This window comes from Notamacropus eugenii, chromosome 1 (assembly GCF_028372415.1).
Source record: "Notamacropus eugenii isolate mMacEug1 chromosome 1, mMacEug1.pri_v2, whole genome shotgun sequence".
Lineage (NCBI taxonomy): Eukaryota > Metazoa > Chordata > Mammalia > Diprotodontia > Macropodidae > Notamacropus > Notamacropus eugenii.
This window is the reverse complement of record NC_092872.1, coordinates 23775302-23788490: the sequence shown is the minus strand read 5'-3', so window position 1 is coordinate 23788490 and position 13189 is coordinate 23775302. Positions and strand designations below refer to the sequence as shown.

The 13189-nt window shown below is 37.7% G+C and overlaps 1 protein-coding gene across 1 annotated transcript in view; it reads right to left on the bottom strand.

Annotated features, from left to right (window-relative positions):
* HAUS6 (HAUS augmin like complex subunit 6) overlaps positions 1-13189 on the bottom strand; it is a 38558-nt gene continuing 25369 nt past the window's right edge. The window contains exons 15-18 of the mRNA XM_072655550.1: positions 8350-8485; positions 5353-6339; positions 5211-5249; positions 1-950 (exon numbers count right to left, since the gene is read on the bottom strand). Coding sequence (XP_072511651.1) covers positions 865-950; positions 5211-5249; positions 5353-6339; positions 8350-8485 — 1248 coding nt within the window. The 3' untranslated portion in view covers positions 1-864. The remainder of the gene's footprint in view (positions 951-5210; positions 5250-5352; positions 6340-8349; positions 8486-13189) is intronic.

The following is a 13189-nucleotide window of genomic DNA, read 5'->3' as shown; positions in this document are numbered from 1 at the left end:
AACCGTGAATATGACTTTATTTATTTACATTTTTTATACTGAAATACAAAACTAGAAAAATAAATAGTCCCAGTCTAAATCAGACCAAATCAGTCCACTACCCAATGAAAACCATTGAGTACATTTCTAGTTCTTGGTAGTCATTCTTATCATCTCTTCTCGTCATTTTTCTTCTGTTATTATCATCGTCTCACTTGGAGATCCTTTGCCCTATCTTTCTTCATATGCTCATTCTTCATCTAGCTTCATTTCCATAAGTTGTTGCTACCACTTTGGGGAAGCAAGTTTAAGGCTTACACTATCTGGTTCTTACTTTTTCTCCAATCGTGCCCTATGTCATCTACTATTTTCATTATTCTTGTTAGTGATTTTAACATTTACCTAACAATGAAAGCTAAGACAAATGCAATTTCCTTAGGAGGAAAGTGCAGTATTTGTAAATGGCCTTCTTATGCTACTTAACTCTCTGGAAAGCTCATTCTCTACAAGTTGAGTATTGAAGATACCAAAATGTCTTCTTGTAACTCGGAACAAATCATTTTACCCCTCTGGGCCTCAGTTTCCTTATCCATAAAATGAGGAGACTGAATAAGACGATCTATCCTTTCAAGTTCTAACATTCTGTGCATTCTATATTTTGTTTTCAACTTCCATTTTTTACAAATGGGCAAAAAGCTGTAATTTTTTCATTCAAAAAGGCTAAAGAATTCACTAACTAGATGCTATATGTCTCTTTTGCCCTAAAAGATTGGGGTATTGTTACCCGGAGTGTTTTTCTTCCTATCTGCAGGAGGAAGGGTTCCCAAAAATATTTAGATTACAAATCAGTTTTTTATTCTATAATGAATCTTCAATTTAAATCCATCATAATTCAATTAACTGTGCAACTGCTGCATCTTCTTCAGCCTTTAAATTAGATGAGGAGTCGAGCCTTTTATGCAAGTTTTCTTCTGCAGAAATAAAAGTAAACGTTACAGTCAAAAATAAAATCACACATTCCACATAACAGCAAAATCTGGAATCTCTATATATGATAAAATTGTGTTTACACTTCTAAAAATAATTCTTTCTCATTGCAGCACTTTGCCTAAAGGCATTCATTCAGTAAAATCCGTCCAAAAGCTTCTCAATATACTAAGATTTTGTTATATCAATTCATTATCCTTCCCCCTTAAACCCTTCCCTCTGCCTTCCTTCACCTATTACTAGAGTGCAACACTATCTTCCCAGTCCCTCAGGCTAACAACCTAGGAGTCATCCTAGATTCCTCACCTCCCCAGGCTCGCCAATTTCACCTTTGTAATCTCTCTCAAACATGTCTCCCTTTGTCCTCTGACACTGCCATCACCCTAATAACATCGTACCCAGACTGTTGCAACTGCTTGCTGGTGGGTGTACCTGAGTCAAGTCTCTCCCCACTCCAATCTATTTTCCATTTAGCCACTAAAGTGATGTTCCTAAAGCACAGGTCTGACCATGTCATAACCCCACTGAACAAACTCCAGTAGCTTCCTAGAGCCTAGGTTTAAATACAAAATGTTCTGTTTGACATTCAAAGCCCTTCTAACCTAACCCCCTCCTATACTTCCAGTCTTCTTACATCTTACTCCCTGACACATACTCTTGGATGCAGCAGCACTGGCCTTCTGGCTGGCCCCCATGCCTTAACACTCTCCTCCCTCCTCTGCTCTGACCATTCACCCGACCTCACAACTTCTCTCTTTCTCATACCCCCTTCCCATTCCACCTCAAAGCATCCTGAAAGTCATTTCTTACAGCACAATAGTATCCCATAAGAATCATATAACACAACGTTCTCAGCCATTCCCCACTTGATAACAGCCTCTCAACTTCCACTTTTGATATAATTCTAGTTAGGAACCCTCAATCTGTCTCCTTGCAGCTTCTATACACTGCTCTTAGTTCTACCCTCTCCCTCCTCCTCCGCCCCTCTTCCTTCTCTCCACCAGGGTTCTACCCGGGGGAAGGTAAATGCCATGGCCAAAAACTGCCTTTTTTCCTGTGTTTACTGACTACATTTCTTGCTCAAAGATCAAGTCTTAAACCCAATTCACTCTGGAGCTTACAGACTGGACAACAAGTCCCACCCACCTAGCACAGAGTGAATGTAATTACTAAATAGAAATTGTTTCTCTTTTACCCAGGAACCCTGAAGTTCTTCCCCTCCCAGTTTGATTTTTTTTTTTTATTAAAGGGACCATCCCTTAAGTAACTACTTAAAGAAGCCAATTCACTGAATGGGTGCATCTCACTCAAAGTGAGAATGTGATAAGACCTTAGCCTGAAAGGGCCAAGGTCTCCCACTGCATCCAGGGCCTTCTCCAGTCCTCCTGATGCATATCTGATCACTGGACCCAGATGGTTCAGGAGAAGACAGTGAGGTTGGTGACCTTGCACAGCCTTCCCTCACTCAAATCAAAGTCACCTGCAAGTCATGTCATCATCTTGATGTCATGGTCCTCTTCAAAAATAAAGGACGAACACAACAACAACAACAAATCACAACTAAAATCCTACTTTCTACAGGAAGTCATCCCTAAGGCTTCTTAATTCTCATGCCTTCCTATTAATAATTTTTAATTATTTCCTATTTATATTGTATATAGCTTGATTTGTATATGTTTGTTTGCATGTTGTCTCTCCCATTAGATTGTAAGCTCTTTAAGGACAGGAACTGTCTTTTACCTCTTTTGGTATCCCCAGGACTTATCATGGTGCCTTGCACGTAGCAGGTATTTAATAAATGTTTACTGATTTATTATATTAGTCAAATTATGCACTCTCATATGGAAACTCAATATAACCCGATCTATATGATGGTGTAATCTTCATCTTACCTCAGATTTTACAGTAATTTTTAAAGTGTTATTAATATATTTCCAATATTGTTTTGTCTTTTCTATCTTTTGTAATAATTGTATAAATAATAGCACCAATCAGATAAATGAGTTTGCTCTACATGGTGGTACAATTCTAAGAAGCTATTAACCAAAACATTAACATCCTCAAAACCAAGAAAATTTAAGATTCATTACAAATAAACTTTCAATTACACATATGCTATAATATATATGCTATACACACATAAGCTTTCCTTTGGGAAAATAGCTCAACTCTGCTCCTTACTGGTATCAAAATATTGAGTTGCGAGATCTTGCTGTTTCTTGCTCTCCATCTCTCACATACAACCACTTCCTCTATTCAGACAGCCTCCATTCATCCCCTCTCTCCTAGATTATTACATCTTCCTAACAAGTGTCCCAGTCTCAAGTCCCTCCCCTCTGAAGTCTATCTTCCACACTGCTGCCCAAGAGATTTCCTAAAGTGCACCTCTGATCAAGTCACTCCTCTATTCAAAAACCAATGACTCCCCATTGCCTCTAGGATATTATGAACCCTTATTTGGCTTTTGGAACACTAGGCCAGAAACTCTAATAGTCTTTCCTCTCCCAAATTAATAGATTTATAATTGGGGCATCTTTTGTCTCAATTCCTATCTAGTCCTTAGGCACTGAATTAATTAATCAATAGCTGTTGCCTCAGACAAGCTAAGACCTGAGAAAAACCTAATTTAGAAAGGCCAAGTCTTGCCACTGGACTCCTTGATTCTAAAGGAGAGTGAGGCTGCCTCACTTAAACCCAGTCCACAAGCAAGTCAAGGTGTCAATCACTCTTGTGATGTTAATGATCCTCTTTAAAAAACAAAGGACAAACAAAACACACAAACAGGCCCCAACCTATCTTTCCAGCCTCATTGTATTCTACCTCCTTCAGTGATCCAGTCAAACAAGCCTTCTCAGTACCTCACACATGACATTCCATCTCCTTATTCCAAGTACTTGCATGAACCATCTGTGCCTGAAAATAACTTCTACCTCCTAGAATCCTGCTATTCCTTCAAGGAAAGCTCTAGCACCATCTTCTATATGAAGTCTATCCTGATTTCCCCAACTATCAGTGCCTTCCCCTTTATCTTTGTTGTTATAGATACTTATGTACACACTTGTCTCATTAAGAAGTCTACTACATGAAATTAAATATTATTTTCATTGTTTTTAATTATATATACATACGTATATACATATATACACATGCAAAAGACTAGGTCTTGGGCCAATCAGTCCTGGTCTCACTCTTGAGAGGCACAGAAACTAATGTGCCTACTCCTTTACCCTAAGAAATCTTACGCCACTTCCCTCACCCTGCCAGGACTTGCCATACTTGGTAAAAACACCAGATGCATTTAGCCCACTGTAGCTCAGAATTCCTGATCTCAAGCCTCAGCTTCCCCAACAGCTGAGACCATAAGCATGCACCACCACACCCACTTGGATCCCAGCACCACGCTCACTACATGGCATGTAATAAGCTCGTTTAATAAATACTTTTCAATGGACTGCTATAACAATCCTAGGACTCAAACTTTACCCAACTCATTCATTTCCTCCCTTCTTCCCATGAATAACAGCAATTACGTCAATGTCACATGAGCGCACTTCACTAAAAATGTAACACTCTAAACATTTACACAGTGTTGTTAAGGTTTACAACGCACTCTGTTCACTTTAAAGTGATTGTGATAAATGTCTAAATATAGTAATTTGTCAAAAGTCACAGTGAGTATCAACAAGAGCTGAAATCTGAAGGGACTGGTGACTCCCCAAGTCCTGCGCTCTTTCCTCTCCTCCCCTGCCCTCCTTCTAACCACAACAAAGCCCCAAACTGTCCTACATAGGAAATGATTGCTTCTATAGCTAATGAAGAACTAGCTCTTCTGGGGCACAAAATCCAGGGGCTCTAAAAGTCATGAGAACACTGACACTTGTCTGGGACCTAATGAAAATCAGATAGCCTAATAAAATTTTAAAGTTGAGTCTTTTTTTCTTACATTTAAAATGTAAGAGAAAATTATTTTTTACCACAAAATGCTCACTTTCAGTCTTGCTTTACAGGAAACCGTAGCAGGTGTAGGGATAGTTGGAAGATACAGGTAATAGTTACTATATACATGAAAGTGGCTACCAACATCTAACATTCAAATGCAATCTGATATAGAATAATGATTTCTGAAAACTATTTGCTAAATGTTTGATCTACAAGGGGTTAAAAATTCTCATCTTTCTTCCTGGACACAGAATGTCTCCAAAATTTGAATATATGATTTTTAGTCTCATTTATTTAGAACTTACTAGTATACTCCAAGGAAATATGCTCTTGTGGTGAGTAATCTGTCAAATTGAATAAAGAAATCAGAGAAAGAGATAGTTAGGAGAGTTTAGCAATTATTTTACACTTATTTTCATGAAAAGAGGTGGCTAGTGAAAATCTTACCCTGTAAATAAGGTAAAAATTCTCCAACGTTGTTTGGCTTTATGGACCTTTCTCTCCGTTCCTCTGGAGAAAATCTGATAAGTGGTGAAAGAGATTTTCTTTCATCAAAGGACATTAGTAGAGATGGTTTTATGTTGTCTGTGTAGACAGCAGGAAAATATCCCAAAGAAGTAAACACGTCATCTGTTTGCATGTTATTTGAAGTACAACCCAATTTTGAATCATCTTTTATAAATGTTTTAGGTGAAAACTGAGGAGATTCTTTTTTTTTCTCAGACACAGACTTTTTAAGAGCTTCAAATCTTCTGCAAATAGCCTCAAAACTCAAGTTTCTTTCTTCAGTTGTCAACTTTTTTCTCATTGACTCTTCCATTAATATATCATTAGCCACTGAACTATTCTGTCCTGTTTCATCACCAGACTCTGTGCTATAGGAGCTATTAAAACTCAAGTTGTCTGCTGCCTCTGGAAGGGTTTCGTGCAATATATCAAAATGGACAGTGTCTCTACTATTAGAACTAACTTCATTTAGAATCTCAGAATTCCATAAAGTTGTATGCACCCAAGACTGTTCTTTACAAGATGCAGATGAGAAGTCCAGTTTTTTATTAACTTGCTCTTCTTTACCATCTATTCCCTTTATCTTGTTCTCTGCAGCAGATAAACTTGATCCTCTATGGCTTTCTTCAAGGTCTGCTTGTAAAACTACACATTCTGAGTTCTGTTCCCAGGTTCTTTTATTTAACATTTTTGCACATTTGCCTGTTAGTGGGTCAAAGTGACTAGTTCCTATGTTCCTTTGAGGTTCAAGTTTCAGAGAACCTCTTTCCTCAGGCAAAAAAGATTTACTAAGAGCTGATCCTGAGAAAAAATCGTTCATGCTCGAATGTGTTTGGTCATTGGACACAGCAGCCATTTGAACCACTTCTATATCTGGATCAACATCATCTGGAAAATCTTCTCTTTGGGAGTTTCTAATTTCAGAAGCTGATAAAAACAAACACAAAATGGAATCATCTCTCTCTGTTAATTTATATAGACAGAAAAAACAGACTGATAAGACATATAATTTAATTTTAACAATTCAATCACTTTGATTCAACATAGGATGGATGGTGCTGTTTTAGAACATAGTGTTAAAACAAAACATTCAAATAAATCATATAACTGCTTAACTTGCCACCCTACCCCAACAAACTCCAATGTGATTCCTCAGAGCACAAGAGCAGGCAAGGAGGCAAGTGGCACTTAAGACACTTCTGATAAATATCTAATAACAGAAGCATGTGCCATATTGTCAGTGATTGTGTGCAGGTGATTCTTGAACTGGGAGGAATATTGGATTAAAATCATTTCTAATGTCCCTCCTGACCCTTATTCTATGGCTGTTTCTAGTCTCACACTAAAATGAACTATTATTTGGCTTAAAATTTATTATTGCCAGAAAGAAATAAGGGGATATGGAGACACAGTAATATATCCAAGCTAGCAAAAACATCGGAATACTTATGTCACTATGATAAATATATGTATGCTAAAACCAACATGTTGTGATTTAGATATAAAGACTGATACTATAAACACTAGGAGAGCAAAGAGCAGTTTACCTGTCAGATCTATGTAGAAGGGAAGAATTTATAACCAAATAAGAAAGAGAACATCATGAAATGCAAAATGGATGATTTTGATTACATTAAGTGAAAAGTTTCCGTACAAAGTCAATGCAAGCAAGATGAGAAGGAAAGCAGAAAGCTGGGAAACAATTTCAGAACCAGTGTTTCTGATAACGGCCTCATTTCTCAAATATATGGAAAACTGAGTCAAATTTATACGAATACAAGTTATTCCCTAATTGATAAATGGTCAAAGGATATGAACAGGCAGTTTTCAGAAGAAATGAAAAATGAAAGCTATAGTCATATGAAAAAATGCTCTAAATCAGTTTTGATTAGAGACATGAAAATCCAAACAACTCTGAGGTACCACATCACCCCTTTCAGATTGGCTAACATGACAAAACAGGGAGACGATAAATGTTGGAGAAGATGTGGGAGAGCTGGAACACTACTGCATTGTTGGTGCAGTTGTGAACTGAAGCAACCAATTCTAGAGAGCAATTTGGAACTATGCCCAAAGGGCTACGAAAATGTGCATACCCTTTCACCCAGCAATATTGCTTCTGGGACTCTATCCCAAAGAGATCACAGAAATGGGAAAGGGTCCCACATGTACAAAAATATTCATAGCAGCTATGGCCAAGAACTGGAAATCAAGGGGATGCCCATCAATTGGGGAATGGCTGAACAAGTTGTGGTATATGAATGTAATGGAATACTACTGTGCTTTAAGAATTGATGAGCAGGAAGACGCCAGAGAGGCCTGGAAAGATTTATTATGTACTGAAGCTGAGGGAAAGGAGCAGAACCAGGAGATCACTGTGCACAGTAACAGCCACACTGTGTGAGGACTGACTTTGACAGACTTCTCAGTAACACAAGGATCTAAGACGACTCCAAAAGACTCAGGATGAAAAATCCAGAGAAAGAACTCTGGATCCTGAATGCAGATGGAAGCATATTATTTGCTCTCCTTTTCTTCTGTTTTGTTTCTTCTTTTTCACGGTTCCTCCCACTAGTTTTAATTTTTCTGTACATCATAATTAATGTGAAAATATGTTTAATATGAATGAGCCTATATCAGATTGCATGCCATCTTGGGGAGGGGGGAGGAGAGTGAAAGGGAGAAAATTTAAAACTCAAAATCTTATGGAAGTGAATGCTGAAAACTAAAAATAAATTATTAAAAAATAAAAATCAACGCTGTTTGGGGGCAATGTATTCTATAGGCCTTATTAAGACAGTCTTTTGCAATTTCACTCTAACCAGAAATAGTTATAGTGTTTATATTATGTTTCTCATACTAAGCAGTGATTTAAAAATTTTAAAAACTAATGTCTATGAAATAAAATAACAGATCAGAAGCATAAATTGAACTTACTCAAATTTTCTGGAGTTCGTGGAATCTGCTTCTTTGTCAAAAATGGGTTAGAAAACAGACAGCTGATTAAGTCCCCTAATTCTTTGTCTCTTTCTTTACAAAGCTGTGGTGAATCTGCTACAACAGCTTTAGCAACCTGGAAGAAAAAAATAACGTAAAAAACATTAACACACTTGTCATGTGTGAGATAAGCAAAATGTCAAGAATGCCCAATATTATATTATATATTATATTATATTATATTACATCAGACAGCTACTTTAAGAGATGCTAATTATGAAACAATGCATATGGGAGCACACAATCACTGCTAAGCCCTCCCCAATCAATAGAAACCAAGTGGGACAAAGATCTCCTCTCCTATACTAGAAGACTAGGATCCATTCCACAGAGAATAGGAGTCAGATCAATAAGCATTCATTAAGCACTAATTATAACACAGTGCTAAGCAGTAAGGACAAAAGATAATAGGTCTTGGACCTGTGATTTCATTGATAAAGGGAACTAACACATGATAACAATCCTACTAATGCAGGAAGACACCAGAGACGCTAAAACAAAAACTTAAATAATTAATTAATCCCAAGAAAGTTACAATATGGTTTTAGCCCTAAGAAAAGAATGGAATAGTTGGTGAGGTTTCCGTCAGTTCTAAAAATCTTTTATACACAAATAGCTATTTGGAAAAACTGTCCTAATGATCCATTTGGTACAGGTATATATATACCCCTTCCTCACAAACAGAATGATTATCAATACCATATACAACACATGAGAAACTTCATTACTGAAGACAGAAAAAATAAGGATATATTTAAGGAAACAAAAAAACATGATGAGGTAATTAATATTTTCATATTAACTAAAATGTCAAATGTGCTAGAAATAAGAAACAAATATCTGAGTCTTTGGCTCAAAACAAGGTGAAGGGTTAAGGTTAGGAAAGAAAGGAGAGGTAAAGCCTTCGAAGAGATTTATGTTAGAGAAAAAATAGTTCTAAGTCACAGAAATCTAACTAGGGAGGCACAACCTCCTCTTCCCCTTAGGAGCCCCTAACAAAAGGTGTCCTGCAGGTATAGAAAGGCCAGCCCCAGTATAAATTTCAAAGAAAGAGGAAATAAAATGAGGATAACAGAAGATCACAGAACATTTGACCACCTTCCATGTAGCAGAAGTTCTGTTCAATTTATTCCTTCCCTTATTTTCATAATTCCTTTCATGAAAATAACTACTCTCTATACTTGACATTCTCCTTTCCTGGACTTTCAGTGGAAGAGGTATCCCCTTTCTTTACTCCAAGGCCTCCACCAAAGTCCTAGCTCTCATCCTCTCCCCCAAATCCCAAAAGACCTTTGTTCCCAGCAGTATCCTCTCCCTCTTCTGTACGTTCTAACTTCCTTCCAAACGAATTACTACCATCTGCTTCAAATATGAACAAATCTTTCCTAATTAAGAAAAAATTTATGATCTATCTTTCATCTTGTTTCATCCTGTTTTCTTTTTGTTGCCAAAATTCTTAAGTGAATAATCTCTCCTTGCTGCCTAAATTTATTTAATATCCAATCTCCTAACAATCTAAACTACAGTTTACATCCTAGCCACTCTACTAAAACTGTTCCCTCCATGATTATCACCACAATCTCAAATCCAAGAAATTTTTCTGTTATAACTTTTCCAGACCTCTTGGCAGCATGTTATACTACCGACCACACCTCCTTCTTTCTCTAATTCTGATTTCCATGAAGCTACATTATTCCATCCTCCTCCTGTCCTTTCCTCCATATATCTACGTACATGTGATAACCCCAAGTCCTTCTCCAGTTCTAAGTCTATGCTAACACAAAACAATGAGAATTTATTAATCCCCCACCGCACACCAGACGCTGTTAGGTGCTGAAGATGCAAAGACAAAAGTCCCTGCCATCAAGATACCACATCCACTGCAGGAGCAGGGCAAGAAATAACGTATTCACAAAGGAGAAACAAACTGATTTTGGAGGACATGGAAGTGAAGACAGAAGCTATCAGGACAAGCTCCTACAGAAGGAAGAACACAAGGTAAGTCTTGAAAGCAGTCAAGAATTTTACGAGGTGGAGATAAGAAGCAGCCAGAGCCAGAAGAATGAGCCCACGGCAGCAAAGGCAGAGAGGGCAAGTGGAACAGAGAGCAGACCAATTTCACTGAAGGGTGTGTAGGAAAGAGAATAACGTATATACACTGGAAAAGGTAGGCAAAAGCCAGAAAATCTTTAAACAAGAAGGAGGAGTTAATATTTTAAACTAGAGCTTCCTGAGGCAGAGGAGTACTATCGTTAGACCTATGCTTTGAGAATTCCCATATGAAAAAGAGATTGGAGACAGTAAAAACTGGCTACAAGGACACCCATTAGGAGGCCACTGCCATAGTCTGGGCAAGATGTAGCAATGACCTGAACCTGCATGGTGACTCTAGAGATGAAAAGAATAAGCCAGATGAGAAATGTGCTGTGTAGGCAAAATCAGCAAAATGTCGAAAATGACTGGATATGAGGGAAAAAGAGACAAGGCTGACTGAGGCTGTGCGCCCAGATCACAGGAAGACTGGTAGTGCCCATGATGACAAAAAAGAACGGTTGTAAAGACTACAAAGAACAACTGTATCCATATACTGCTGACAGACCTACGAGCTGACCCCCAATCCTTCTGGAAAGCCATTTCTATACCCATAAAGTCACTCAAGCTTGCTACTCTTTAAACCTCCAATTTCCCTGCTAGATATCTATCTAGAGGTGATCTGATATGTAGTAGGGGAAAAAAGAGGTAGCTGGGACAAAAAGCCCCAATCTTTTCAGCTGTGAAGTAATACCCTCAGATGAGATCACAATCCTCATCTCCCATCACAGAATCTATATCAAAGCACAGTTCAGGCATCAGCATCCTTTATTAGTGTTCTCTCCCTCCTGAAATTACTTTTTACAGAGCATATATACTGCCCATGTGCACAGGTTTATCTCCCACCTAAATGAATGTTAGTTCCTATTTTAAATTAACTGAGCACAACTCCTAGAACAATGTAGGTGTTCCCAAAGGACAATGTATTCAACAGAAGCACTGAGCGGTGCCAGAAGGGGGTCAACACAATCCATCCTGTAGAACCAGAGAAGGATTAACAAAACCTACGCTGCCACTGCAGTGACCTGTGCAGCGTGCTCCACCTGCTCTGCCAAGAAAGAAATCGACGCTCCCAAGACTCTCACTGATGAATTTCCCTAGTATCTTTCAACAAGTGAATGGATCTGTCCCTATTCCACTATAAAAGTACCTGAGCAAGTAATCAGAGAAGCTGCTGAGGGTGGCAGAAAATCTGAGAATGAGTGCTGAGAGTGGTTTCATGTAACTGCTGTGCTGTTCTGTTTCATCACATGCCTTTGGCATCAAATACCGGGGAAATACACTGGTGAAGCCTCAGAGGAGAACTGAATAAATGCCCCATCAACGCTTGGCATCTGAGTATAGATGAAGGCTACCAAGAAGGCCTCAGGTTTCAAGTACCTTTGTTCTGCTTACTAAAGGATCACCAACATAAGTAAGTGATTTGAATGGAAATAAAAATTCACCTGGTGAATTTTCCAGTACATGAAATTAGATGAAGTATGGGTTTAGAATGTTGCTTATTAACATTATCTAAGAAAAAACAGCGGAGAGTATTTGCTCTCGATTTCTTCATTACTTCCTCTCCCTTTATTTCCTATAATTTCAGTCACACTCTGGATTTTTTAAAAAAATTATTCTGACTTTTGGTCTCTTCCCTATTTCATTCTCTTCTAGCCCGTGATTAGAGAAGTTATTAAAGGAAACAAATGCAAACACAGGTGTTCAATAAATGTTAAAGTGAATGGTCAATCTCCTTCAATGGCTATTCTCTTCATCCACAGGGGTAAAGGAATAAACATTTATATAGCACCTACTATGTGCCAGGCATGTAGTTTCTAAGCACTCCCAACAAATACTATTTCATTTGATCCTTATAACTCTAGGAGATTAAATACAGTGACCAAAAGTAAGATTTAAAGAAAAAAAAGACTGAGAGTAAAAGAAAAAAAGGATCTAGAGAAAGTAAAGGAGAAATCAAGAGCAAATATTCTCAATAGTTTCTGTTTCTTAGATAATATTAACGATCAACATTTCAAATCTATAATTAAATTTTATTTCATATAATTAGAGTTGAGAAAACTGAGGTAAACAAGAGGTTAAGCAACTTGACTAGGGTCACACAGCTAACAAGTGTCTGGGACCTGATTTGAACTCAGGGCTTCTTGATTCTAGGTCTACCAATCTATTCAATGCCCTTCTCTCATTGTTAGCTACCTAACAATGGATGCCTTTCTATTGTCTCTAAGTCAAACACGCATAAAACTAAGTTATCTTTAACCCAAAGTGGTCCTTCTTCCAACATCATGCTAACTAAAATAATGTAAATAGAAAAAAAGCCCAACATAAAAGATATCAGAGGTTAAATGCAATGACCAATCTTAGTTTCAGAGTATTGATGCATTTATGAAATACTTTGCTCAGCTCTACAGCAGTTTGCTTACACTCGATAGACTCCGAGTGTGAAATCTTGCATATGCTGTCAGATTTTAGTTTCTGTATTAACTGGTTTTGATTAACTTTTTATTTGTTACAACGGAGGGCTCTGAGTAGTAACTAAGAAAAACTGTAGTATTAAAAAAAAAAAAAAGCATCACTACGACATTTTTTTAAATGAGGAAATTCAAACCCAGAAAAGTTAAGTGATTTACCCAAAGTCACAGAAAGTGGACCATATTGGGAGTCAAACCCAGGTCCTGACTCCATAAGA